The 27,589-nt window shown below is 58.1% G+C and overlaps 1 protein-coding gene and 1 long non-coding RNA gene across 6 annotated transcripts in view; one reads left to right on the forward strand and one right to left on the reverse strand.

Moving 5' to 3' along the window:
* Positions 1–12,517, reverse strand: part of LOC145722618 (uncharacterized) — a 99,202-nt gene extending 86,685 nt beyond the window's left edge. The window contains exon 1 of the long non-coding RNA XR_014147006.1: positions 12,136–12,517. This is a non-coding gene — a long non-coding RNA (uncharacterized LOC145722618). The remainder of the gene's footprint in view (positions 1–12,135) is intronic.
* Positions 270–27,541, forward strand: GRK6 (G protein-coupled receptor kinase 6). 5 transcript variants are annotated; one of them, XM_081826404.1, is made up of 17 exons: positions 270–476; positions 4,004–4,099; positions 5,270–5,382; positions 5,502–5,579; positions 5,928–6,028; positions 6,364–6,456; positions 6,561–6,624; positions 6,766–6,906; positions 7,195–7,385; positions 8,163–8,200; positions 8,298–8,387; positions 9,319–9,527; positions 9,618–9,755; positions 13,214–13,351; positions 13,434–13,568; positions 13,761–13,762; positions 14,221–15,355. In XM_081826404.1, exons 1-17 carry the CDS (start codon positions 425–427, stop codon positions 14,327–14,329), a joined length of 1,788 nt encoding a protein of 595 aa, XP_081682530.1. In that variant the 5' UTR covers positions 270–424; the 3' UTR covers positions 14,330–15,355. The 5 variants fall into 5 exon arrangements, with proteins under 5 accessions (XP_081682530.1, XP_081682528.1, XP_006733200.1 ...); XM_081826402.1 differs by lacking the exons at positions 13,761–13,762; positions 14,221–15,355 and adding an exon at positions 27,425–27,541 and having other exon boundaries at positions 271–476; XM_006733137.3 differs by having other exon boundaries at positions 271–476; positions 13,761–15,355.
* Positions 27,542–27,589: the final 48 nt, after the last annotated feature.

Here is a 27,589-nt window from a genome sequence, read left to right on the forward strand (position 1 = left end):
CGCTATCCTACGAAGGCCCAGAAATTCGAACCTAGGGGCTGAACCCCACCTCAGACCAACCAGGAAGAGGTGACGTATTAAGTCCCGCCTCCCTGCTCCTTTGAGCGAATCTCTGGCTCGGAAGGCGGGGGTTAATGAAGAGGCTGCCTAATGGGAAGACGGCGCGGGGAGCGCCCGCCTAGTTATTGGCCGCGTAAAGTAAACAGAGGGCAGGGCTGGGCGGGTCGGCGCCGGGGTGGCCCCCGGGAGGGGGCGGAGTGTGCGCGGCGGGCGGCGGCGGCCGGGGAGGCCCGGGAGGCCGCGGCGCGGTCACTGCGAGCCGAACCGAGCCGAGCCGCGCCGCGCCGATCGCCATCCGGCCCCGGCTCCCGCGAGCGATCCCGGCCGGCGGCGCGGCCCGGCGGGCCCGGCGGCGCCGCAGCCCATGGAGCTCGAGAACATCGTAGCGAACACGGTGCTACTCAAGGCCCGGGAAGGTGAGGCGGCCAAGCAGGCGGCCGGGTGCGGGGAACACGGGCGCGCGGCCTCGGAGCTCGGCTGGGCGCCCCAGTCACCAGATCCCCTAGGGCAGCGTGCTCCGCGCCCCGCACCCCGCGCAGAGGCGAGCCCTTCCGGCCGGTAGTCCTCGGCACCTGCCCCGGGGTGTCGGGGCCCAGGAAGGGGCGGGGGTCAGGCCACCGCCCTCGCGGCGCGGGGGTGTGGGGGGTTGCGGTGAGGAAAAGAGAGAGGAAGGAAGAGGGAAGGGTGGGACCTGGGTCCTTGGAGAGCCTCTCTGAGGCCTCTCCCAGGTTATAGGTGAGAAGATGCCCCAAGAAAGGGTGGCCTATCCCACGTGCCTCAGGCCCAGACCCTGGCGCCCAGCCTGGATCCGCACAAAGTTGGTGCAGGATAAAGGTTTGGAGAATGAATGAGCGGAGCCACTGCGGTACCACAGCCCACCCGGTTTGGGGAAACTGCTGGTCACATACGTTGCTCCGTGCCTCAGGACACTGGGGACAGAGGCTAATCGGTCATGATTTTTGCCGTCGGGAAGCCCACGGTGTAGTGGGCTAAATGGGCACAGGAATTAAGTGGGAGCTGTGCTTTGAAGGAAGAGAGCATGTGGGGCTGGCAGGACAGTAAGTGCAAGGCCTGGCAGAGGGAGCAAGTCTGGTGAGTGTGTATTGAGCTCCTCGGGGCTCCCACCCCAAATGTTACAAGGCACCTGCTCTCTGAGGGTTCTGGGGGACACAGTGGACCAGACCTGGTCCTCACTGCCTTGTGGTCAGTCTGGCCCTCACCTGCCATTGTCCACCTCAGTAACATAATCACGGAACACTCATTCTGTGCCCTGTCCTGTCTAGGGTGCTGGGGACCAGCGGTGAACAAGACCCTTCTTTTTTGAACTCTAGGGCAGGGAGGTCATGACATGGTCATTTTCCACTCTTTGCTGGGCTTCCAGGCTGAGTCATCTGTTTCACTTTTCTGCTCCGTTTTATAGGTGGGAAACAGGTTCAGACTAGGGACTAGCCCCCAAGTCATACAGTGAGACTGTGGTTGACCCAGGCCTAGGACAGAGGATGCCCCCAATATAGTCTGTAGGCAGCCCAGAGGAGCCCTCAGATGGCACAGCATCTGGTACCCCCTGCCTGCCTAGTGTGTGTTGCCCCCTGGGAGGTGCTGCCTGGAAGTAGGCATGGCAGGCTGGGTCCTTATGCCCAGAGCCTTCCTTATCTCCTGTCCCTTATCAAGTCTCAGGGCTAGGCCTTCCTCCTAGCCTCTGGGGGCATCTGCCGATTCTGTTCTGCCTCGTCATCTAGCCAGCTAGGGAGGAGGGGTGGGGAGAGCCTGGCCAGGCCTCCCTCCCTAGGGCTGTAGCCCGTTCAGGCCTTAGGCCTGCTGAGAGCACTGTCTTGCCTGGCCAGAGAGTGTGGCACCTCCCGACAGGCTTCCTCAGGCACTGGGTGAGGCGAAGTGGGGTATGGCCGGACCTGGACTGCTGCCTCCCCTGGAGAACCCTTACCCAACCTGGTTCTGCCCCTCCCACCTGCATGCTTCTAGACAAGTCTCTTCTCTCTAAACTTTAGTAACCCTTTTTGTGGAATGGTTGGGGATGGGACATTAAAACTAAAAGAAATCCCTGTTGTCACAGAGTCCTAAACCCTGGCCCATAGACTGGCTGCATTGGAATCCCTTCATTAGCTGGCTGACAGCTTGGGGCCAGGCCTTTGCCACCTTCCCAAGGGATCTGAGGCCCTAAATGGTTTGGGAACGCTGGGATGGCCAGCATGGCGGGTTTGGGGTTGGAAAGGAGCATGGGTTGTGGTCCCAGGGAGCTGGGTTTGAATCCTGCCTCTGGCACCTCCAGGCTTTGTGATCTTGGACAAATTGATTCCTCATTTCAAGGCCTCCGTTTTCTCATGAGGTTGTGCCTAGCGTGGCAGCGTTGCTGTGAGGATGAAGTGGGGCAGCGCTGGGTGGGGGAGCCCTTGTTTAGTCCTCCTTCCTTGCCCAGGTACCCAGAGGCACGGGGCGGGGGTGGCGGGGGCAGGCTAGGCCAGGGAGGAGCCCCACCGACTCTGGTGGCAGTTCCAGGACAGGATATTTGCATGTGACTCTTGTTGCTGCCTTGATGTGGCTGGGAGGAGGGGGAGGAGGAAGTAACTGGTGGGGGGAGGCCAGCGGATGGAGGGTTGGGTGAGGGACCTGTGGGGGTGGGGGAGGAGTTCCCCTTCTGAGGAGGCCTTGCCCCGGCTTGGGGGTGGAGGTCTGTTGCTCATTCACAGTGGAGCAATGACTGTGGGGTACGCTGGGTGCAGGCCGCCGCAGGGCTGCTAGCAGGTTTCCCAATGGGTGTCCTGCAACATTTCCTCCTCCAGGCAGCTTAGGTCACAGAACCCAGGGAGGCACCCAGCTGTGCTCCCTCCCTGGAGCAGCCCCTTCCCCTGTGCCACCTGCCTTCAGCCAGGCCAGATGGAAACAAGGCTGGCTAAACCGAGGGGAAACTGAGGCCAGGCAAGGGAAAGTGGCTGCCTGAGCTTGCCATGAGTTGTTGGAGCCCACCTCTTGCCCCAGCCCTGCAGAGTACTAGACACAGACTCTCCAAGTCACCCTGACAACACCTCTGGAGGTGGCTTTGGATCCAAAGTCCCTGTGAGGATATTGAGGTTCATAGAGGGCAAGGGATGGGCCTAAAGTGTGAATTGGAGATTCAGACCTATGTCTGTAGGGCTCTAAGACTCGGGCTCTTCCATTTTCCACCTCCTGGCCCATGGGCCACATCTGGCTAGCTCTCTAACATGTTTAATTCATTTGGCTGCAGTGGGTTTTTACAAAAAATATGGACCAGTATTTCATATAATAGTCCAGATTCCCAGCTGAACACACTAAGCCTGCATTCCTGCCTGGCAACAACCAAGCGGCAGCCGCCCCTGTTGGAAGGGGCGTGCACGGCCCAGTACCACACTCCTCACCACTCCCTATTGTCTCCCATCTGGCCCACATTTACCATACCCATCTGGCTCTGTAGGCACCTGGGCTGCTACTCTGGTCTCAGCAGCTATAGATAGGGAGTCAGCTAGGTAAAATGAGGCCGGTATTGGGGCCATGGAAGCCCTTGTGTACTGAAGTGGGCATCCCTAATGCCAGCCCTCTTGCCACCACGTTGTCCTGAGTCTCTGATAGCTGTGGTGCGGGGCCAGGTAATAGGGGTCTGAAGCCTTCCCAGGGACCCAGGCCGCCCTGTGCCTCTGGCATGTCTCAGTTATGTCCCACATGTCCTGGAGTCTCTCCCTTCTGCATCTTGACTTACATAGTTCCCACCATTGTCATGTCCTCTGCTTTCTTCCCCTGGGAAACTCTTACCTGGTAGGAGGGCCCAGGGGACCATGTGGAATGAAGACCTGAGGTGCCTCCTAAAGTGGGCTGTGCCTGGGCTGAGCCCAGAAGGCCTCTGGGTGCCCCGAGTGGTGAGGGAAGTGGGTGGCGGTGGGACTGGAAACCCAGTGCCCGTTTGCTCCCACAGGTGGTGGTGGGAATCGCAAAGGCAAAAGCAAGAAATGGCGACAGATGCTGCAGTTCCCCCACATCAGCCAGTGTGAAGAGCTGCGGCTCAGCCTCGGTGAGGCCTGGGTGGAGACTTGGGGGTGCTGGGGGAGCCTCCCCTGAGACCTCACCCTGGGGCAGGCAGGGTTGGGGGTTCTGGGGAGCAGGAAGATTGAGTCTGCACCACCCAACCCAGTTTCAGTTCCTGGGCTTGAGATGGGTGTAGAGCACAGTGTAAACAGGACAGCAGAGGTGGTTGGGGTGGGTGGATGGGGGGAGTAGGGCAGGGTCAGATTTGGGGCAGTCTGAGAGAAGCAGAGGAAAGGAGGGTCAGGCCTAGGGTTTGAGGGACAGAAGACACAGTGGAGGCTGGAGCCAGCCCACAGGTGGACTGCATGAGGAGCCCCAAGCCCGTGCTTAGCACAGCCCAGCCCGGGGCAGGGTGAGTGGTGGGGGCAGCAAAACCTGGACCAGAAGGGCCAGGACCCCAGTTCCTGCTTATCTTGGCTGAGGCCCCAGGTCTGCGCAGCCCCTAAGGTTGCCTAGGCCCCTCTGACAGCCTGCACGTGGGCAAGGAGTATACCATGGCTGCTTCCACCGCCTGGGAAGGGGGCCTAGCCTCAAGCTCGCCGGAAGCCACAGCTTCCTCCTGCACTTTCGCCAGGCAGGCAGCAGGTTTGGGCCTAGCCTGGGCCGGGCCGGAACCTCACAAACCACACCCAGGCCCAGCGCTGTGACGTATGTACGTGGTGTCAACGAGGAGATAGCAGGGGGAGGTGAGGGCCTAGCTCCAGAGCCAAACTCCTGGCTGTGTGACCTTGAGCTAATTACTTGGCTTCTCTGGGCCTCAGAGTCCCAGGCTATGATGGAAATAAGAGTAATGTCGGGGCGCCTGGGTGGCTCGGTCGGTTAAGTGTCTGCCTTCGGCTCAGGTCATGACCCCAGGGTCCTGGGATGGAGCCCCACGTCGGGCTCCCTGCTCAGCGGGGAGCCTGCTTCTCCCTCTGCCTGCCGCTCCCCCTGCTGTGCTCCCTCTCTGGCAAATAAGTAAATAAAATCTTAAAAAAAAAGGAAAAAGGCAGTGCCCCCCCTCAGTGTTGTGGTGAGGGTTCTGCAGGAGCTGATGGCTTCCCTACCACAGGGCTGGAAGTTGCTGTTGGGGCCCAGGGCCTGGCGGTGTGGACAGGAGGGCCCCGCCGGCAGGCTCCAGGTCTGGGAACCCAGTAACTCCCACCCCTGCTTGCAGAGCGTGACTACCACAGCCTGTGTGAGCGGCAGCCCATTGGGCGCCTGTTGTTCCGAGAGTTTTGCGCGACGAGGCCCGAGCTGACCCGCTGCATTGCCTTCCTGGATGGAGTGGTGAGTGCGGCCCAGGCCAGCCCCGAGGGTGGGCAGAGGCCCCCAGGTCAAGTGTGCTCCATCTCCCCACCCCTGCCGTTCTGCCCAGAGCCCGAGCTTCTCTGCCTCCCACCCTGCAGGCCGAGTATGAAGTGACCCCTGATGAGAAGCGGAAGGCCTGTGGGCGGCGGCTAATGCAGAATTTTCTGAGCCACACGGTGAGCGAGCAGTGATGGAGGGATGACAGCAGTGGGCAGAGCTCAGTGGTGGGGAGAGGAATGACCACAGCCTGGGCAGAGAGTGCCCTGGAGCTGCTCCAGGTTTGCCAGGCAGACTGCGGGCAGGGAGCCCAGGAGGGTGGGCCAGGCAGGGCGGCCTCCAGCGGCTCTGCTTCACCCTGCCTCAAGGGTCGCAGTGGACCTGAGTTCAGCAGCTAGGCGGGCTGGCGCACCACCAGCCTGCAGCTGCTCCTAGCACAGGCTTAAGATACCGGCTGTCTCTGCCCTGGGAGGGGGCAGCTGGCCGAGGGAGCCCCCTGCACTGACCTCTTTATTGCCTGTCCCTAGGGTCCTGACCTCATCCCTGAGGTCCCCCGGCAGCTGGTGACTAATTGCTCCCAGCGGCTGGAGCAGGGGCCGTGCAAAGACCTCTTCCAGGAGCTCACCCGGTAAGCCTCTCCCTGCCCACGGGCCTGGGATTGTGTCCCGAGGACGGGGCTTCTGTGGGCCCGGAAGGCTGTGAACGGCTCAGCAGCTGGTGAGGGAGCTCAGCCTCTCACCCTGGCCTTGCACGTGCTGTGTGAGCTTGGGCAGGTGGCCTTCCCTCTCTGTAGCATCTTCAGCTTCTGCATGGGTGCATGTCTCCCGCCTAGTCGGGTTAGCAAGAGGGTTGGCCGATGATGCTGCCTTTCAGACTGAGCGTGCACATAACAGGGGGTCTGGCCCCATAAGCCGAGAACCTGGAGGGTCAGGGGCTGACCCGTGGGCTGGGCCCTCTCAACAGGCTGACCCACGAGTACCTGAGCATGGCTCCTTTTGCCGACTACCTCGACAGCATCTACTTCAACCGTTTCCTACAGTGGAAGTGGCTGGAAAGGTGAGCTCCTTGAAGGCTGGGCCACGGTAGGCCAAGTTGCTAGGACTCTCATGGCCTTGGGCCCCTGCTCAGCCTGTGTTTGCTCTGAAATCCCTTGCCCACAGGCAGCCAGTGACCAAAAACACCTTCAGGCAGTACCGAGTCCTGGGAAAAGGTGGCTTTGGTGAGGTAAGCGGCCAGGCCAGAGCCCCTGATGGAGTGGGGAGGTGGGGTACCATGGGCCCTGGACTGCTAGCCCCCCTCCCCGAACTCCTGTAGCCGCAGGAAGGGCACAGCTAGTCCCTATTTGCCCATCTACCTTGGCTACAGGTGTGTGCCTGCCAGGTGCGGGCAACAGGCAAGATGTACGCTTGCAAAAAGCTGGAGAAGAAGCGGATCAAGAAGCGGAAAGGGGAGGCCATGGCACTCAATGAGAAGCAGATCCTGGAGAAAGTGAACAGTAGGTTTGTAGTAAGTACAGACAGGAGACCCCTCCCTTCCCCCTGGCCACACACTTGCCCTGCCCTCCCCACTCACCAACTAGGTCTCTTCCTGCCCCGCCCCGTCCCCTCCAGGCACCGCCTTCCCGCTCTCAGAGATGCCTGGGAAGGGCGGGTTTGGGGTGTTGACACCAGGCCTGGGGAGCAGGCTGGGCCCCAAGGAGCGGCACTGAGAAGGATTTTTTGGGCGGCTGGTGCCAGCCATGCCACCGGGTGGCCCCCGGCCCCTGCTTGAGGGCTCGGGTCCCCTCGGCCACAGGTGAGCTTGGCTTATGCCTATGAGACCAAGGACGCGCTGTGCCTGGTGCTGACGCTGATGAACGGAGGCGACCTCAAGTTCCACATCTACCACATGGGCCAGGCCGGCTTCCCCGAGGCGCGGGCTGTCTTCTATGCCGCGGAGATCTGCTGCGGCCTGGAGGACCTGCACCGGGAGCGCATCGTGTACAGGTGCCCGGCCCGGGCCTCCCCGCGGGGGGCTGCAGCGGGGCACGGGTGGAGGCTGCCGGAGGACGTTGGTGCGCCGGGGCTGCCACGGCATGCAGAAGCTGGTTTGAGCCCTGCCACGCTTGCGCATGCCTGGTACACTTGAGAGCCTCTGGGTCTGGCTCGCTCACACGAATGCTCGTGTCGTCACCCCTCTCTGTGTGACCCTGGGCCAGTCGGCTCCCTGCTCCCTACGCTCTTGCCTTTTCTGGGAAGCAGAGACTATAATTCCTGCCTTGCAGGTGGTTTTAGGGACCAAATGAGATAATGCAGTAAAGTGCACAGAGCCCGGCATGGGGGGCTTGGCAGTGGACAGCTCTGCCTGTTGTTACTGGCAGGGATTTCATTTGAACCTCACAACAGCCCCATGGAGGGACAGATGAGTTGCCCCATTTGGCAGGAAAGGTAGAGTCAGCCGCCAGAGTCGGGGGGAGGGTGGGACCCCCTCAATACTAGTGGTGAGCAAGGCTACTGGCGCTGTCTCCCCATGGGGGAGCTGCTCTCCACTTGCCTAGGGACTCCCAGGAAGGGTCCTGGCTGGACAGATCCTTGGGCTGCTCCCTCAAGTCAGGGCTGCTGTGGGCGAGGGCAGGGCCGTCTCTCAGCCTGGCAGTAAACGGCTCCCACACCTTGCTGCACATTCCATCCCGGGAGACAAGTGAGCCAGGAGGTGGTGGCGTCCCATCTGGCTCCTCTGCAAACTGAACAACGTCTGACCCTGCCCTTCTCTCCTCCCCACAGGGACCTGAAGCCAGAGAACATCCTACTGGATGACCACGGTGGGTGGGTGGGGCCACAGAGGTGGGGTGCCGTGGAGTAGGGCAGGGTCTGGCCCACCTGCTTAGTGGGCCCCCCTGCTTCCCCACCCACTTTCAGGTCACATCCGAATCTCCGACCTGGGGCTGGCTGTGCATGTGCCAGAGGGCCAGACCATCAAGGGTCGTGTGGGCACTGTGGGCTACATGGGTGAGTCTCCCTCCACCCTGACCCCCTTGCTGTCCTGGGCTCGGCCCCACCACTTCTGTCTGGGAGTCTTCTGTGTCTCGGGGAGTAGAAAAAGCTGATGTCCCTCTTTTATAAATTAGGACCGAGACTCAGCCGGGGCCCACACACCTGAGAATACTCATTCATTCACCAAATACTTACTGAGCTCCTGCTATTAGCTGGGCTTGCAGGTGGCTACCAGAGAAGGATGAGAAGGGGCTGATTTGGGGTCTCAGTCCTGCCCTCCCCTGAGCTGCCCAGGTTCCGAGAGGAAGTGCCCACCTGCAGTGCCATGATGTGCCCCATATTTCCCTTGGGAACCGTGTGATACAGCAGACAGAGTCCCAGTTACAGGGCCCACCTCTTGTTTGTGGTGTGTCCTTGGCCACATACTGCTGCTCCCAGCCTCACTTTGCCCCACTGGAAAGCGGTCGTACTGGCTCGCAAAGTTGCCTTGAAGATGCGAAGAGGTAGGAGAGGCAGAAATCCCCGTGTGCCCAGCCTGGCAGGGCTAGGTATGCAGCAGATGAGTCTCTTCTTTCTATATTAAATCCAGAGATTGCAAACTGGTAACCACACAGGCCTGATGTGGCCTCCATTTGTGTTTAAATCAAATTGTTTTTAAAACACTTGGAATGGGTTGCCAACATTTGATAGGCCAGACAGCGTCACATTAAAAACACGGATTTCTGACTTCTCTTGAAAAGTCAGCAGACCCGGTCCCCTGCAGGGCCACATCGGCTCCCTTTGATGGGGGCATGTGCTGTCCCATGCACTGAAGTCCCTGCCAGGCTGAGGGGGGTGCCTGCTGGCATCAGCTAATGCCCCACCTGATGTGTGTTGGGCCTTCCCGGGGCCCAGGGCCTGGTTCCTGCCTCCTGGCCCGCCCTCACTCCTGTTCCACCCTGCCCAGCTCCGGAGGTGGTGAAGAACGAACGGTACACATTCAGCCCAGACTGGTGGGCACTGGGCTGCCTCCTATACGAGATGATCGCAGGCCAGTCCCCCTTCCAGCAGAGGAAAAAGAAAATCAAGCGAGAGGAGGTGGAGCGGTTGGTAAAGGAGGTGCCTGAGGAGTACTCGGAGCGCTTCTCCCCGCAGGCCCGCTCGCTCTGCTCCCAGGTATGGCGGCCATCAGGAGGCTGACCGGCCAGGCCGGGGGGCAGCGGGCACCTCTCCCGCGCCACCCTGACCACCCCTGCCCTGCTGCAGCTCCTGTGCAAGGACCCTGCTGAGCGCCTGGGGTGTCGTGGAGGTGGTGCCCGTGAGGTGAAGGAACACCCCCTCTTCAAGAAGCTGAACTTCAAGCGGCTGGGAGCCGGCATGCTGGAGCCACCCTTCAAGCCCGATGTGAGTGCTGGTTTCCACTTCTGCGGAGGGCCGGCCGAGCCGGGGCGGGCGCGGGGGGTGCGGGGGGCTCGGGGCTCCTGGAGGCGCGGTCAGCACACCTTCAGTGCAAGTGTCAGCAAACCCACCTCCAAGGGCTTGGCCGACAGAACATAATTCACTGGGCTCACACAGGTGAAAAGCCTCAGGATAGATCTCGCCTTGGCATCCCTGGATCTGGGGCTCTGTTGCAGGAACTCTCTCTTCCTCTCCCTCCCCGCCGTACCGGCCAGTGTGCGGTCTTTGCTCCCTGGCCGCTCTCCCTAGGGTATGGCCGTGGTGGACCCAGTGTTTCAGGTCCACATCCTACCAGCTCAACCAGCCCAGGAGACCCAGTGTATCTCTTGCCCAATCATTTCCAAAGAAGTCCTGAAAGGAAAAAAAAAGTCCTAAGGCTAGTGCTGATTGCCACTGATTGTTTGGAGGCCCCTCAGCAGCCACACTTGGATCACTTGCCCACCCGAACCACTGCCGGTGGGGGAGGTCAGTTTCCTAAAGGAAAACCAACATGCCATTGCCAGCAGGGGTAAGGGGCTGAAGATTGGCTCCCCCTTGTAGAGTCTCACCCATTTCCTGAGCATCTCGGTGGGTCAGGTGTTCTGTGGGCAGAGACATCCTCGAGTCCTCATATTCCAAGTGGCAGAAGCCAGCTAAAACTTATGTCCAACATGGAGCTTATTGGTTCATTTGGCCAGATGGTCCTAGCGTTGGGCCCATGTCAGGGTTTCACGCAATGTTGCCAGAACTTCATCTCTTGGCTCTGCTTCAGCCTGTTAATTGTCCTCCCTCTGAATTCAGGCTTCTGTGTGTGAAGTCACAGGGAAGGTTGTGAGTGGCCAAGATGAAGTTATGTGCTTGTCCCCCTCCCATGTGTAAGAGGACTGGGTCCTGGCATTGACAGTTCACCAGCAGGCCAGACTGATGGCTGTCAGCCACACAGTGACTGTTTATTGGCTCAACAAATATCTGAGTGCCCATAAGTGCCAGACCTCGGAGAGAAAGAGGTCAGCAGGACCCAGTCCTGCCTTCCTGTTGTAGTGGGGAGCATGGCGAAGGAAAGCACTAAGAGAAAAAGCATGTCAGGTAATGTGAAAAAAATAAATCCGGCTAAGAGGGAGATAAGGAATGATGGGGGGGTGGGAGTATTTTTAGACAGGGTGGTCTCTGAGAACCTGACGGTTAAACAGAAGCCTAAAATACATGAAAGAGAGAGCCATGCTGAGTTTTGGGGTGAGAGCATTCCAGGGAGAAGGAGAAACCTCGAGTGATCAGCGAGGAGGCCAGTGGGGCCCGAGCGAGCATGGGCTGGGAGAGGCGCAGGGTTTTATTCCCAGTGTGATGGGGGGCCTTTGGGGAATGTTGAGCAGGCCTGTGAGGTATAGGGGCAGTGCTAGAGGGGGTGAGTAGAAGCGGGAGGCCAGCTAGGGAGCCGCTGCTTAGGAAGGATTGTGCCTTGTAGGCCTCACCAGCACCCTGGGGCGTGGGCCTTGCTGTGAGTGATTGAACTGAGAGCAGCCTGCCTCGGGGCTGACCCCCCCCCATCAAGTTTACCCCTGCTTCCAGTGCACATCATCTCATTTAACCTTGAAATCATCCCACCGCCCCTGAGTCTTCAAAGATAAAAAATCAGTGCCCCGGAATTTAACTTTTTTAAAAATTATTTTTATTTATTTTTTATTTTTTTATTTTTAAGATTTTATTTATTTATTTGACAGAGAGACAGCGAGAGAGGGAACACAAACAGGGGGAGAGGAAGAGGGAGAAGCAGGCTTCCCGCTGAGCAGGGAGCCTGATGTGGGGCTCGATCCCAGGACCTTGGGATCATGACCTGAGCCGAAGGCAGACACTTAACGTCTGAGCCACCCAGGCGCCCTGGAATTTCTTTTAGATGCAATAGATGAGAAGCAAGTTTGATGCTGATATCATTTTTAGTAGCTTTATTGAGATATATTGCACATACCATATAATTCACTCATTTAAAGTGTGTAACTAAATGGCTTTTGGCATATTCAGAGTTGTGCAGTCATCACCATAATCAATTTTAGAACATTCACATCACTCCTTTCCACCCACCCAACAAAAACCCCATGTCCATTAGCATTCATTCCCCATTCTCCTCTCCCTGCGGCCCTGGCCATCACTAATCTACTGTCTCTGTATATTTGCCTGTTCTGGACATTTCATGCAAATAGTGTTATACAACATGTGGTCCTTTGTGACTGGCTTCTTTCACTTAGTGGAATGTTTTCAAGGCTCATCAATATTGTAGCCTGTACTTTGTTCTTTTTTTTTTTTAATATTTTATTTATTTGAAAGAGAGAGCACATGTGTGGTGGGGAGGGACAGAGGGAGAGGGAGAAGCAGACACCCCCCTGAGCAGGGAGCCTGATGTGGGGCTCCATCCCAGGACCCTGGGATCATGAGCTGAGCCAAAGGCAGACACTTAACCAACTGAGCCACCCAGGTGCCCTACTTTGTTCCTATTTTATTATTGAATAATATTCCGTTGTATGAATACACCACATTTTGTTTATCAGTTGATACACATTGGAGTTGTTTCCACTTTGGGCTATTATGAATAATTCTTCTAGTATGAACATTGACATGTAAGTTTTGGTGGGGACATATGTTTTCCTTTCTCTTGGATATATACCTAGGAGTGGAATTGCTGGCTAATATGATAACGCTACATTTAACCTTTTGGGGAAATGCCAGATTGTTTTCCAAAGCAGCTGCACCATTTTACATTACGATGTTGTTTTAATTGACATCCTTAATAGTAGGATTTAGAAAACAATGGAGATGAAAAAGACAGTGGCCTTCTGGAGTGAGGTGGGCTCCCAGGAGGGAGGGGCCCTGGGGGTGTGGGGAGTTGGGAGGACCGTTCTAATCCTCTGGTTGGCCATGAAGCTTGAGGGGATGGAGCAGGCCATTGGACATCCTGGGACAGAGGACCTATCAGCTCCAGGCCCTGCATGGGGATGCTCAGCTGAAAGGACCAGCTAAGATTCTGCCATGCGTGCAGTGGTACCCCGAGACAGCCATGTGCGGGTGGAGGGGGTGCCTGTCACTGATTCCGCAGGGCACTGCGGGGGCTGGTTGGCTGCAGCAGGTCAGCTACCATGGACCGGGAAAGGCATGGCCTTTATGCAGCCTCATCAGTCAGGATCGATAAGGGGTAGTGATCCCCAGTTTACAGAGGGGGAATGACCTCAAAGAGAAGGGACTGCTGTGCTTAGGAAGTGCCTGGGGTACCTAGTTTCTGACTCCAAATCAGAGAGCTGCAAGGGTTGGGGCCCAACCAGGCCAAGGAGTGATTTTCAGGGCTGAGCTGCCTGCATGCGTGTAGGTGGGCCGGCGTGCGTGTGTGCCCGCTTGGGAGTCTGTTGCTCCCGGCTGACTGCCGTTTCCATCCCCACCAGCCCCAGGCCATTTACTGCAAGGATGTTCTGGACATCGAACAGTTTTCCACCGTCAAGGGTGTGGAGCTGGAGCCCACTGACCAGGACTTCTACCTGAAGTTTGCCACGGGCAGCGTGCCCATCCCCTGGCAGAATGAGGTAAGGAGCTGCCCGGCTGGTGGGCCGGGCTCCAGAGGAGCAGCCCCGGAGCCAGTTCTCACGGCTGTCTGTGCTTGGGCAGATGGTGGAGACCGAGTGCTTCCAGGAGCTGAATGTCTTTGGGCTGGATGGCTCAGTTCCCCCAGACCTGGACTGGAAGGGTCAGCCACCTGCACCCCCCAAGAAGGGACTGCTGCAGAGACTCTTCAGTCGCCAGGTAACCCCCAGCAGGGTCCCTGCTTGGCCCCTTGTCTGGCTCCAGGGGACGGTGGGCGGGAGGCAGAGCTGGTGCCCGCGTGTGCTGGGAGTGGGCGTCTTCCAGCCATGCCACGTGTGCCCAGGGTCTCTGGCCTCATTCCCGCCTGTCCCCTACCCCTGGCTGGGCTCACGGCCTCTTTTCTCTTTCCAGAGGTGAGCAGTGTGGGCTCCCCGTGGGTTGGCCTTGCTGCCCGGCCTCGGGGAGCCACGGGCAGCCCTTCCATGGCAGAGGCGAGATGTGGGCGGAAGAAGTCTGGTGCCCGCTCCCCCCTCCCCCCAACTACTTCGTTCCCTGCACCCTGGCACCTTCAAGCTGCTAGCCTTGCTTAGCCATCTGTCTCCCCATGCTCTGCCTCCACCATCTCCAGGGGAGAGGGTCTGGACAGGGCCTTGCTCTGGCAGAGCCCGAGATCCACCTGGACCCTCTCACTTCCGCCTGCTGCCAGTAGACTCTGCACTGAGGCCCACACACGTCTGGGCCCCTGGTCGGGAGCCCCCAGCCCCGAGCGTAGCTCCAGGCAGCTCCTGGCAGGGCCGGCCTGGCTGGTGGCACTAGTGGCTAATGGCCCTCGCTCTGCCTCTCTCCCTCCGTGTCTTCCCCATCCCTCCAGGATTGCTGTGGGAACTGCAGCGACAGTGAGGAAGAGCTCCCCACCCGCCTCGAGCTCCCCACCCGCCTCTAGCCCCCAGCCTGAGGCCTCCACCGGTGGTTGGCGGTAGCAGCTACTCCGAGCGCTGTTTACAGTTTTGCACAGTGGTCTTCCCCATTGCCCACGCAAGTTGTGGCCTGGGGAACACAGCCGGAGCTGTCCCCGGTGTCCTCTGCCCCTCAGCCCCTGGTCTGGCTGAGTTCGGGCAAGGCCTGGGCTGTCCCTGGGACAAAGGTGCGTCCCTTCAGCTCTTGTCTGTGGAGCTCGGGGCTTTCTGTATTTATGTATTTGTACGAATGTATATATCAACCAGAGCGTTCTTAAGACCCACCCTGGAGCTGGCAGAGGGGCCACTGCCAAACTCAAGGCTCCTTGGGCCCAGCTTGGACAGGCCGAGACTGGGCCAGGCAAGGCCCCTGGGCCCCCAGCACTGTGCTCGCCACCGCCGACCTCCGAGTGAGACTCATGCCTGCCTCTGCTGCCTCGGGCTCAGGCCACCACCTCTGGGGTCCAATGCTGTCCCTTCTCAGCACTTGTCAAAGCTGGATCTGGGGCCTCTGTATACCCTAGGCCTGTGCCAAAGTGTGACCAGAGATTGGGCTGACCCTGGGACCCATCAGTCCACTGCCCAGGTTGTCCCAGATGGGTCTGCCTCTGCCTTCTAGCTCCTAGGGCGCCTCGTCCCTCATGCTGGGCCCTGTCCTGAAGACACCTCTTGCAGAAACGCCCCAGCCCAGGCCTTGGGAAGGGGGGAGGAGGTTGTCCCTGGCCAACTCTCAAACATTCCAGACTCCCCTCTTAACAATAGACACATGTGCCCAGCAATAATCCATCCCTCCCTGTGTGTGCCTGTGGGGTGTGTATGTGAGCGTGTGCGTGTGTGTGGAGGGGGTAGGCTGAGATGTGTGTGTGCCTGCGCCCCAGGCCCCAGTTCTGGTCCTTCCCAGATTGTGATGGCCATCCTGGTCCCAGTGTTAGGATAGCATGGGATTACAGGGCCCTGGTTTTTCCGTATTTAAAGCCAATTTTTATTACTCATTTTGTCCAATGTAAGCTGCCACGTGTCTCTGAGTGAATACAGTCGAGCACAAACCTGGCCAGCCGCCCTGCCTGCCTCTTTCTTGCTCCTGGTGTTCCAGGGGTCTTTCTGCCTCCCTCGCCCTGCTGGAAGTGGGAAGGGATCAGAGGTGGGCCTGGTGGGGGCTGCCCTTCTCACATGCCCTGGACATCCCCCCCACCCCCCACCCCCATGGCTGATCTTGGAGTAGCCTCTCCAGGCAGCCAGGCCTCAGTGGCCTTTGGGCTCATCCAGTGGGTTTCTCAGCTTCCTAAATGAGAAGAGGCCTGAGGGAAGCCTTGGGTCCCCACTAGGGTACGAGTCTGGCTCTCCCTGTACTGGGGAGGCAGGTTTAGCTGGAAGGGTCCCCTCCAAGGCCAGGGTGGTCTGGTAACCAGTTGTGGGCTTGGAGCAGCCTGGGGAGCAAGATGGAAGCTGCTGTTAGAAACATCTGCCAACTCTGTCTTACCTGGACACCTGTTGTGTGCTTTGCCTAGGGCCAGTGAATTAAGGCCATCCCTTGGCCCTGGAAGCAGGCAGTGTGGCTGGGCAGAGGTGAGACAGTGGTGATGCTGGGAGTTAGGCTGTGGCAAGGGTGTGTGGGGACCAGCCATGGGGACATTAGGGTTCTCTGAGAAGTTGAGCCAGGTCTTTTTTTTTTTTTTTAAAGGAGACTTACCCATCTGGGGACAGAGGGATTGGGGGAGCATTCCATAGCATTCCACCTATGCAAAGAAGGAGATGACAGTCTGTTGACAAGTCTGTCCCAGACTTCATAAACCTGTTGCCGCACCATAGTCTCCCAGTGCCCCCAGCCCTCCAGGGATGCTCTGTAACCACTGTAAGGGTTTGTTCCTTGCCTCTGGGCCAGGCACCAGTGCCACGGGCCACATGAGCTTTGCAATTGGACAGTTCTGGGTTCGAGTCTCAGCCAGGCCACTTTTCAAGCTGGCTTTGCATAGGCCCTTCCCTTGTCTAGAAAGATGGGTGTGATACCCATCACCTCACAGGGCAGCTATGAGAATCCGTGAAAGCAGCTGGTCACCTCCTTTTGCCCCTTTGTCACTGACAGGACTCTTGCTGATTAGGGGAGTGGGTGCTGGGTGCCAGGCTGACAGCTATCTCAAGGGCATCCAGAAGGTTCTAAGCACTGACTTACTAGAAGGGGCCTCTCTGGTGGTGGCCCAGCTCTTGATGGTGTGTGGAGCATGTGCTGCTGCTTCCAGTAACTTGAGGGAAAGGTCTTCCAGCTGGTGAGTGGCTATTGCATGGTGGCAAGGAAGGGAGCTGAAGATGAAGCTGGATCCTAGCCATGATGGGTGATGTTGGGGCCTGAGGTGCATTTGCCCTTCTGTTTTGGTGGGAGGGCAGTTAGGTGTCAGTTGGCTGAAGTCCAGCCCTGAGCAGGTAGGTGTACAAGGGTGAGTGGGTACCATTTGGACCAGTAGGTCCCTGGAGCATTCTGCCTGTGGGTGGGTCAAGACCTCCCACCAAGCTTCCCCCTTGGGCTAGGTAGGCATCCAGGGAACTTGTTGGCTACAGTTCAGCTCCTTTTAAAACTTAGCACAGTGAGTCCAGCTCTGTGGTGGGAGCTGGGGACCCTGATGGAGACAAGGACCCCACCAGTTTGGAGCTCAGTCTGGTAGGGAGACAGAAATGGTAACAGTTAAGACCCAGTGTGATCAGCACTGTGGCAGAGATGATTCTAGAGCTGGTGGGGCTGGGGGTCAACACCAAGCAGGGAGGTCTCTTGGCCACGAAAGTCTCAGAATTGGAGCACTCCAGGGTAACAGAACTAGATGTACCTGGGTGGAGGAGCCAGATGGATGATCCAGGGCCTCTAGTGGCTTAGGATGGCTTGGGGTGGGAGGGGTTGGTGATGGGTGGGTGAAGGAAGTGACTGGAGCCAAAGCCCGTGAGCGCCATGCAGGGCTTTGAAAGCCATGTTAAGGATGCGGGGCCTCATCTTGAAGGCAGGGGCATCCCTAAAGGATTTCAGCTGGTTGTATTGGGATGTCTGCCTAGTATGTACAAAAAGCACCCCATGTTTACTTTGGGGAACCTTCTGTCTCAGTCCATGTGATTTTGATGGGGCCGGTTTGCACCCCCTGCATACATATACACCTAGAGTGTGTGACCCAGGTGAAGCTGTTAGAGATCTTTGGTTGCAAGTGACAGAACTGTCCTCCAACTAAGAGTGTTAAAAGGATATGGGGGAACATGATAGGAAGAACCAGGACTGGGGTACCTCCAGGGTCTTAGTCACAAACCCCATTCTCATCAGGGTATGATCCCCAGGAGCAAGATGTGACAGCCGTGTCTGTGTCCGCATCATTAAGCCTGACTGCAAACCCAAGGAGCCCAAAAGGCCCAGCTGGAAATCTGCCCATGGATGCACTGGGGGAGCAGGGCACTTGGGTTCAAAGGCCCAGCATGATGGCACCCATGGCGTGCAGTGAGTCCCCCTGATGAAGTAGGGTGCTTGTACCCAAAGAAAAGGAAATGGATACTGGGTGGCTGAACATATATCCCCTCCCCAGGCATGAAACTGGATTGGTTCACCAATGGACACTAAGCCAAAATGAGTCCAAAAAGACTCTTTGGGGGGACTTGCTAGAACTATTGGGAAAGAATTGAGGTTCTGGGGTTGGGTGGCAGTATATAAGCCTAGAGCCGTGGGGGGTCATCCTTGCCACCACCTGGGAATTTTCAAGAATGATGCAAACAGAAGGCAGAGTGGAGAGAACATATATCCGATACCATTGTTGGGACACCTGGAACCAATTGTAATCACAGATAAAATCTACATCTGGACTTCCTTGTTACATGAGTCAAACACCTTTGGGCTCAAGCCTATTTATTTTGGGGTTCTGTCACTTGCAAATCAAAATGTCCCAGCTGATACGGTGGTGGAGGGTGTTTTTGGAAGATCACCGTAAGTGTGATATAGAAGTTGGACTGGAAACAGAGAACCCAATTGAGACTGATGAACAGCCAGGTTCAGACTCAGCCTACACAGTGGGGCCCTTACTAGGCCTCACCTCTATTCCCTGGGGATGAGCAGGGTCCATGAAGACCGGGGCTATGGGTCCAGCACTGAGTTCTTCCTGTGCCATTTCTTAGTAGACATGGGGTGATGTATGCTCACTGGGGACGCACTGAGGAGGGGCCGTGAGTTGGGAGGGGGCAATGTATTGGTGAGTTGTAACAACACTGGGGTGCCTGCCTGCTGCAACCCTTGCCCACCGCATGTGTGCAGTGCCCCCTAGGATGTGGCCGGGGCGTGGACGTGTGTGTATGTGTGTTTTCCGGGTTGAACTATGTGTGTGTGTGTGTGTCAGGGTCCTTGACCTCAGCTGCTTGGCTTGAGCATCCTGTGTGCTCGGCCGATTGTGTACACCCCGTCTGCCTGCGTGCGCCCGGTTGCGGACAGCCTGTTGCCAGGAGCTGTGCGGCGTGGCGCGTGCATTCCCTGTGCAGGGTGAGCCCGGCGCCCCGCGTGCGAGTCTCCGCGCGGCAGGTGGGTGCCAGGTCCTCCGCCTTCGGCTCCCAGGACAGCCTCCTCGGCGGCGAGTGGCTGGGGGTGGGGGCCCTCTGCCGGCTGCCGCGCGCGCGCGCACGCCGGGCTGGTACGCGCCGTGTACGCGCCCGTGCGCGCGCCCCACGGCTCCAGCCCAGCGCTCGCAGCCGCCTTCGCTGCCACAGTCAGCTGCCCGGTGCCGCCGCCGCCTCCCCCAGGCCGGGGGCTCTGTCCGCGGGGCCCGCGCCACTCGCCCCGAGCCAGGAGGACGAGCTCGAGGAGGATGCCTGGGCCCGTGAGTACCGCGGCGGCGGCGGGCCGGGCGGGCCCGGAGCGGGGGAGGAAGATGATCCTGGGCTGAGCCCCTCCCCGCGGGCAGCTCCGCGCTCTGGCCCCGGGTCACCGCCCCGGACCCCCCGCCCCGGCCAGCCCCTCCCCCAGCCCACTCCGGAGGGAGGGAGAGAGAGGGAGGGCGCCAGTGAGCGAGGGAGCCAAAGCCGGGCGCGAGCCGCCACCGGTTCGCTTGGAAACGGTTGCCACAGCAACGGGGTTGCGCTCCCCGGCAACGCGGCTGCGGGGCGGCGACGCCCCCTCCCACCCCTCCCCCACTCCGAGCAGCCTAGGGGCGCAGGGGGAGAGAGGGTGCGGGGACTCCCCCTCGAGAGGTGGGGGTAACTTCGCCAGTCTGGGTGTGCCTGCCTCCACAGCTCGTCGAAGATGGGGGTGGGGGGGTGAGCGGCCCCGTGGGCACGAGCTGGCTCCCACGTGGCTGCAGTCGTCGCAGCAGGGCTCCTGGGGTGGCTGCAAACGTGGGGGCGGCCCAGCCCTTGGGCCTGCCGCGGGAGGAGGAGGCTTGGAGGCTGGGTCCGGCGTCTGCACTCCAACACCACCCCCCCCCCCCCCCCACCACCACCTCTCGCCAGGGAAATGGCCTGACCCGAGTTGGGTGCCACAGAGGCGATGTTCCTTACCAGGGGAGAAGAAAGAAGCTCACATCCCTCCTCCTCATGGCCAGGGCATGTGCCAAACCGCGGCTAGGGCCTGTTGTGGGTTTCTGCTCCGTGTTCCAAGCCACCATTCTCCCGGGAGTGGTGGGAGCAGAGTGGGCAGGAGCAGAGGAAAGGACATTGCTGAGCCAGGGAAGCTGAAGCTCAGGCCAAATGGGAGCGCCCCGGCCCATTGTCTGGATCACAAGTGTCCCTTTCTTATCTGAGCACAAAGCCCAGACTGTGCTGGGTGGCATGCAGGTTGGCTGGCAGGCAGGCCAGCGCCACATGGAGATGCTCTGTCCTCCAGGGGAGCTCCTCTGGGAGGAGAGTGGCCGCTGAGTCAGAGGAAATGACCTCTGGCTCTTCTCCCAACCTCCCCCAGCCGGCAGCGGCAGGGTGCTGGGGAGAGAAATGGTCCTGCTGCCAGCTGTCCCAGACCTGACTCAGCAGACGCCAGCCTCCAATCACAGACCTTGGACTCAACATTCCAATGACCACAACCACCCCTGGGTTTCCTCTCCCATCCAGGAAGGTGTCCTGGGCACCAGGGATGACCATCACCCCAGGCATTTGAGGCCTTGGCGTAAGATGCCCTTAGATAGATGGTGCCCGGAGTCAGTCTTGAGTCCCCCTCCTGCAGGCAGGAGTGCCTTTGGAATTATTCACAGGCTCCTTTCATTCTGTCCCTGTTCTGTGCGAGACCTGTGTTGAGTGTTCTGCGTCCATTATCCCCTAAGCCTTTCAACGGTTGTACAAGGTAAGTTTATTATCCCCATTTTAGAGATGAAGACTCCCAAGGCTCAGGGAGGTAAAGCGATTTCCCCAAGGTCACACGATCAGTAAGCGGTGGAGCTAGGTTTCCAGTGACGGTTTCTCAGCAGGCACAGCTGCTCTGCCTGCCACACACCATCTCTTGCGACCCAGGCAGAAAAGAACTGGAGGGCCTTCTAGAGGAGCATTCTTAACTTTCTTTCATAGTCTTCCGGTGAGGCAATTCCCCAGGTCTTTCAAGCCTTAGTACACCTTTCCTTCTTCTAGCAAAATCAGCTAGATTCTTGCTCACTCAGATGCTCTATGGGACTGTGATGCTGCTGGATGGGCTCCCTTCCTCCATTTTCTCTCTCTGGGTGAACCTGAGCAATGAGGGCTACCTCAGTTACCTGGTAACCCCCCAAGCCCCTAGTTTTTGGTTTGGGGGCTCTGTGGCCTGACCAGCTTGCAGCCTTCGCTGTGGTCGAATTCAGCAAAGATGGGTCTGTGTAGTGCTGGCTGTTGTGGGTGCTCACTCTAGTTCAGGGGCTGGAAACCCAAATGCCTCTAGGGCCCAGCGAGCAACGGAATGAGTGAAGTGGGCCAGGGAGCTACTCAGTGACAGTCTGTGTCACTACGTGAGAATGTGGACTTGGAATGACCAGATAATTTTCAAGATGAGCCAAGAATCCCGACTTTTATGTAAAATCTCCTGGGCTTTAAATTTGGCAACTAATCAGAATATTTTTAAAAAATTGATTGTGGGCCAACAAAACATGCCCATGAACTGTGTCCAGCCTGAGAGTCACAAGGCCATGACCTCCGGTCCGTGGTAAAGTGATGGCAGTTTGTGCTGGGCCACTCCCAGGCTTGTGTTGATGTAGCACCATGGGCTGGTTCCCATATCTGAGCCTCTCGAGGCTGCAGAGTGCTGGCAGTTGGCTTGTCACGTGTGGCTGGGTACACCGGTCTTGAAGTATTTTCACTCCATCAGTTTTGCTCCTCCCTTGGCAGTGCTAGGCCGATCGCATCATCCCTGTCTTACGAGCAAAGAAACTTCAGCTCAGGCATGGGCACAGCTGGGATGGGGCCACACAGCCTGATCAAGGCAGAAACAAGATTTAAACCCTGGGCTCTCCCTTCAGTGCTCTGTGTGTTATACCACGCTGCCTCTCGGAGAGGCCGTCCTCCTCTCCCCCCAGCCCCCGAGGTGTGGCCAACTCCCTTGGAAGGACAGATAGGAATACAGTAGACACTGAGCCCCATAGGGCCTCTCTGCCTACAAGCTCTCTTGAGACCCCAGTCCCTGTTGTCCTGTTCGCAGTTTCCAAGCTCCGGGTTCCTGGGCCGGTGCCAGGGTGGGGTCACAGAGGCGCTACCTGTAGGCAAGCGTGCCAGGCCAGTACCTTGGCCTAGCTGGAAATGAGACTCTGGTCAGCTCTATGCCTGGCCGACTGGCGGCAGCCCTCTCTGGCCTCAGTTCATGTGTCTTGGTGTGGGAGGAGTGTAAAGTTGTTACCAGGGCCTGCCTGAAATGCCCTTCCTGCCAGGACAGTGGGCTTTGCAGTCACCTGGGCGTCACAACCACCTGCCTGTGTGGGCCTGAACTGCCCCAGCTCCTTCTCTGGACAGTGGGGCTGGCAGGAGCCACCTGCGGGGTGTCACTGAGAGACTGAATGTGAAGAGGCCAGCAGTGGACCTGGCATGCGCTGGGCATGCAGGACAGGGTAGCAGTAACTTCTCCCACCCCATCCTCACTCTGTATACCACATTTCCCCTCCCTCTGCTGTCCCCTGGTCTGAGTCCCTGTCCCTTCACTTGACCAGCAGCTCTGGCCTTATATCCAGGGAACCTTATGACCTGGAGCCCCTGCTGTCTGGGGTTCCCTCTGTCCACTGCAGAGCCCCTGACATATGCCTCCATTTCCTTTTATTCACATGGATGTATGGATCCTCATCTCGTTTGTAAACCACCCTGCGAGGGCCAAGAGCTGGGTGATGGCTTCTCTCTCAGTGACTTTTTGGTGAATGGCTGACATTTCCTAGGAGTGAGTGGGATGCAGACCCAGCTCTAGAGGTGTTCCCTGTCCTACGGCTAAAAGACCAAACGGGGAAGTGGGCAGCTCCAGTTACCCAACAAGTGGTTTTGGAGCTGCTGCATGCCAGATGACAAGACAGATGCAACCTCTGGAGGTGCACACAGACAGCCGGAGCACACTGTCCTATCCCTGGGCTTCCCATCCAAGCCTGGGCAGTGAGGCGGCCTGGAGCTGACTTGTCTAGCAAAGTGACAGTGAGGCCATGAAGCTGAGTAGTAAGTGTGGGGGCAAGAGCTTTGAGGCTGTGTTGCAGGCCCCTCGGGGGAAGAAAGCAGGACTCTCAGCAGCTAGGACGGGAACACGGGCTGGTTGCAGAGGGAAGGGCACTGAGAGGTGAGGCTGAAGAGGCCTTGGCAGGAACTCATCCCAGAAGCCATTGATCTAGGTCAGTTCTCAAAGTGTGCTCTCTAGACCACAACATCAGTATCTGCTGGGAATTTGTTAGAAATGCAAACTCTCGGGTCCAACCCCAGACCTACTGAAGCAAACACTGGGAGCAGAGCCCAGCACTCTGTTTTAACGAGCCCTCCCTGTGGCTCTGCTGCTCATTCAAGGTTGAGAGGCACCCATCCAGACTGTCTTAAAGAGCTGGGCTGCCTCCTGAAATGGTGGGGAGTTGCCAGAGCGTTCAGGCAGGAGAGGGCCTGGGGGAAATGGGCAATGTGGAAAGTGGTAGGCTGGGCAGGGGCACAGCATGGAAGGAGGGCAGTGGCAAGCATGGCAGTAGGGGCCCAGGTGAGAGATGATGGTGGCCTGGCCAAGGTGGTGGCAGGGGGACCAAAGGAAGTAGACAGATGAAGGCACAGTGCACTGAGGGTAAAAAGAACAGGATTTACTTTTTTTTTTTTTTTAGATTTTATTTATTTGACAGAGAGAGAGAGACTACAAGCCGGGGCAGTGGCAGGCAGAGGGAGAGGGAGAAGCGGGCTCCCCGCTAAGCAGGGAGCCCGATGTGGGGCTTGATCCCAGGACCCTGGGATCATGACCTGGGCCAAAGGCAAACGCTTAATCGTCTGAGCCACCCAGGCGCCCGTACTTTTTTTTTTATTTTAAAGATTTTATTTATTTTAGAGAGAGAGCGTGAGCAGGGGGAGGGGCAGAGGGAAAGAGGGAATCTCAAGCAGACTCCACACTGAGCTCAGAGCCTGACGCAGGGCTCGATCTCATGACCCTGAGATCATGACCTGAACCGAAATCGAGAGTTGGATGCCTAACCGACTGAGCCACCCAGGCGTCCTGTAAAGAGAACAGGATTTAGTGGATGGAGTGAATGGTGGGCCCTTTACTGAGATAAAGGATCCAATAGATCTTTGGGGTCTAAGACTGGAGTGCTGGGATTCATCATGCAGAGGAGCAATGTGGTAGGTGCCCCCAGCAGTGTGCCAGGCCCCAGAATAAGAAATCTGTGTGACCTTGGGGGACCACTGAATCCCTGTGAGCCAAGTGCTCTCATCTGTCAAATGTGAGGAATGCTAACGTAGTTTGTAGGATGCCTGAGAATGATTTGTGATGCCCAGCCCTCAGGCAGAGTGCCTTAAGGATACACACATCTCAGCGTCCCCAGCTCAGAGGCCACCATCAGCAGCACTAATGTTGTTGGGCATCTCCAAATCCTTTGCATGAACTAGCTCAGTTTTCACCATGGTCACTGACAAGGAAACTGGCATCATAGGGCTTAAGATATTCACCTCCTGGGGTCTCGTTTTTTGTCCTCCTGCTATACTCCCAGTGAGTGCATGGCCTAAGAAAACCATACAAAGCAATACACTCACAAATTCTACAAATAAATCAAGATGGAATCCTAAAAAATGTTCAGATAACCTGCAAGAAGGTAGGAAAAGAGAATGAAGAAAAAAATCATAGAATGGCAGACTTAAGGAGGAGTCCATGTGGGGGCACCAGCCCTAGCACACAGTTGGAACTGGACAGGTGCAGCATTTGCCCTGGACAGTCTGGAGGGGATGGGGAAGCTGTATGGCTGCAGGCAGGGTCTGTACGGAAGGGCTCCTCAGACAGGCAGGAGCATGCAAAGAAGCATGGAGGAAGCTTAGAGAAGCCTGGCCTGTCAGGAAGAGCATCTGGGAAGGTTTGAATGACTCTCTTGACATTTATGTATCGAGCACCTACTGTGGATTAGATGAGATGTACTGAGCAACTCCTGTGGGCTAGACAAAGGCAGGAGGGAGGCCTCAGGCAGGATCCATGCTCTCTGGGCCTCCCAGAGCACCACTGAGTGAAGTAGCAGCCCAGGACGGAGTGTTTAGCATCAAACCCCTGCCCACTCAAACTGGGTATTGGCACCAGCGTGACATCAGAGAGCCTTCCTCTCGGACCTGCAGCGGCCTAATCTGTAAAATACGGCAATGGTTCCTGCCTCCTGGCTGAGGAGCCATACTGGCACCTCAGGGGTCTTGGGTGTGGCCTGCTGCCATGCACCCTAATGCCCAGTCAGCTGAGCTGGGCCCCTCACGCCAGAGTCTGTCCTTTATTCCTTGTTAACCTTGGAGCTGCCATCCTGTTTCTCTACCCTATTGCCTTTTCCTACTCTTGAGTTGAGGGCTGGTGGCCGGAAGTGCCAGGGTCTTGTTGGGAAGCAACAGGAAAGTGTGTTTTGGCTCCAACTTGGCCAGTTGGCCCAGTGTCTCTATGGCTGCCAAGTCCTCACGTACCAGGTGCTCACACGCACCGGGCTCTTCGTCTACATTCCAGTGGCCACATAAGGGAAGGTATTTTGACAGACTCTGGATTCAGACTCAGGCTAAATCCTAGCTCCTCCCCTTATTAGCTGTGTGACCTGCGGCAGGTCATTTCTCTGTCTGAGCTTGTGTCCTCATTGATCAAATGGGCCCCCACTGAGCAGGTGGTGTTACATATCACATGAAATTCTGAATGGAAAGGGCCTAGAACAAGGCCTGACATGCAGTAGACAGTTCTTGGCAGGTATTTCTATTTCTAATTCAGCTAAACTCCATCACCTCCAGCCCCAGAAGTACCTTTTCTGATCTGAAGCTGTTCCTGCTGTGCAGGCCAAGGGGCCCCTTAAGTCAGTGCCAGCTTCCTCAGAGCATTCCTGAAAATTCCTGTGGGCTCAGGAAAAGGAGAACAACAGATTTAATTAACTCCCAGTGACTGGCAGCATCGTGTTTTTATCTGGGCTGCGTCGCCATGGCAGCCTCATGGTAGGGTTGTGGAGGGGGCGGGTGGAACTATTGTTCTTGCCATTGTCTGTTCTGGAACACAGGCCCAGGAGAAAGGGACTGGCACGGGGACCAAGTGGCACATGGCACAAGGCAGCCACAGAATCAGACAGGAGCCATCTGGGGAGAAGTGTGGGGTGGCCTCTGGCCTGGCTTCCTGTCAGAAGCCAGGCTTCCTCTGGCCCAGCTTGCTGTCAGAACAGTCTGAGACAGCTTGATGTGGAGCCTCCTGCTTGGGGCTCAGGCCCACCGTGGCCCCAGAGCTAAATGTGTGTGCGCGTCGGACATGCTGAGGAAGTGGGTGTGGGGGGGTCCATGGGGCTCTTGGAAGAGGCCCACAGAGTAGCTCAAGCAGCAGCACCCTCCCACCCCGGTTAGGGTTTTGTGGCCAGGCTTGGGTTCAGATTAAGGCACTGCCATCTGCCATTTACACAGCTAATTGCTTTCCCCCCTCCCTCATCTGTAAAATAGGAATAACTATAGTTATCCCAAAGGGTTGTATGTGAAAGCCCTGGGTAGTTAGAAGGCATTCAAGAAGGGCACACTTCTGTTCTGTGGGGGTGGTGAACAGTCGCCTGCCACCCATCACTCGGCAGTCAGGGCTCCCTCCTACATACCTCTTAGGATGCAAGGTTCCCCTCTAAACCCTGGCTGTGGAGAGGAGGAGGCAGAACTAGACGTGCCCATCTGGAGTGATGAGAGACCAGGTGATACAGTAGCAAACGAGCTACTTCTCCTACCCTCTGCAGAAACGGAAAGGAATTGAGAGGAAGCCATACCGCGCACAGGAGCTAGAAGGGTAGGGCCAAGCGGGGCTGCAAATTGGTAGGAGGCTGGGGAAACGGAGACGGAGCTGGGATCTGACAGGCGGAGGCGCCTAAAGGAAAGGAAGAGGGAACGGCCCACGCCTGGCGGTGCAGACAAAGGCAGGCCAGTGGCACGCAGTAATAGCAGGAACGACCCCGCCTGAGCCCCCTCTAGGAGAGCGGCGACAGCCAGGAGGCCACAGTGCAGGCCTGGATGTTCCATGCTTTGGGCGGCCAGGGGTAGGAGCGGGTACAAGGCCTAGAGCGCCTGGGGCTGCCAGGCGCATGCACTGGGCTGAAGCTGGGCGTCGGTGGGCGGCTTGTGGAGCTGTAGGAGGTGGGCCACCCTTTCCCGGCCGCGCAGCAACCGCCCCGAGACGCCTCTTCAGCGCCCCGGGGGATCTATCCATTGGCCTCTGCAACCCTTTCCGAACTGGGGTACCTTCTGGGGTGGCGAACCTCCCGTGCGCACTGAGGCTGAGTCTGACTTTCGCACGCCCTCTGCTGGCTCGCCTGGAGTCTCCTCGGCTCCGCAGCGGCGGCTGCCGGGTCTCAGATCCGGGAAAACCCTACCGGGGGAAACCTCGAGGTGTGACGTCATCGTCCTCGGTGACGTCACCGGCCCCCCGGGGAGTGTGGGGGTTCCCGCAGAGGAGGCTTCCCCGGAACTGCGCAGGGCACCGGCGCGGGCAGGGAAGTCGTCCGGGACTGCAGCGCGCCTTCACCGCGCCCTGTGTCTGTCCTACAGGTCCCGCGCGGCCCCGGGTGAGGCCGGCCCGCGCGCCCACCGGCGCCATGGGAAGGAGCGGACGCCGCTGCTGCTGTCCCCCGCCGGCGCGAGCACAACTTGAGCCCCGTCGCGGGCAGCCCCCGGCCGCGGGTCCCCGAGTGACGCTGGCGGCGCCTGGGAGCG

The sequence above is a fragment of the Leptonychotes weddellii genome, chromosome 7 (assembly GCF_054177405.1).
Source record: "Leptonychotes weddellii isolate Sample4059 chromosome 7, ASM5417740v2, whole genome shotgun sequence".
NCBI lineage: Eukaryota > Metazoa > Chordata > Mammalia > Carnivora > Phocidae > Leptonychotes > Leptonychotes weddellii.

Bases quoted from the DNA above. Each gene is read 5' to 3' on its own strand.
- GRK6 (XM_081826404.1), top strand. From the start codon at position 425: ATGGAGCTCGAGAACATCGTAGCGAACACGGTGCTACTCAAGGCCCGG. The intron at 5,580-5,927 runs GTGAGCGAGCAG...GCCTGTCCCTAG, and splicing joins AGAATTTTCTGAGCCACACG to GGTCCTGACCTCATCCCTGA. The intron at 8,388-9,318 runs GTGAGTCTCCCT...CACCCTGCCCAG, and splicing joins GGGCACTGTGGGCTACATGG to CTCCGGAGGTGGTGAAGAAC.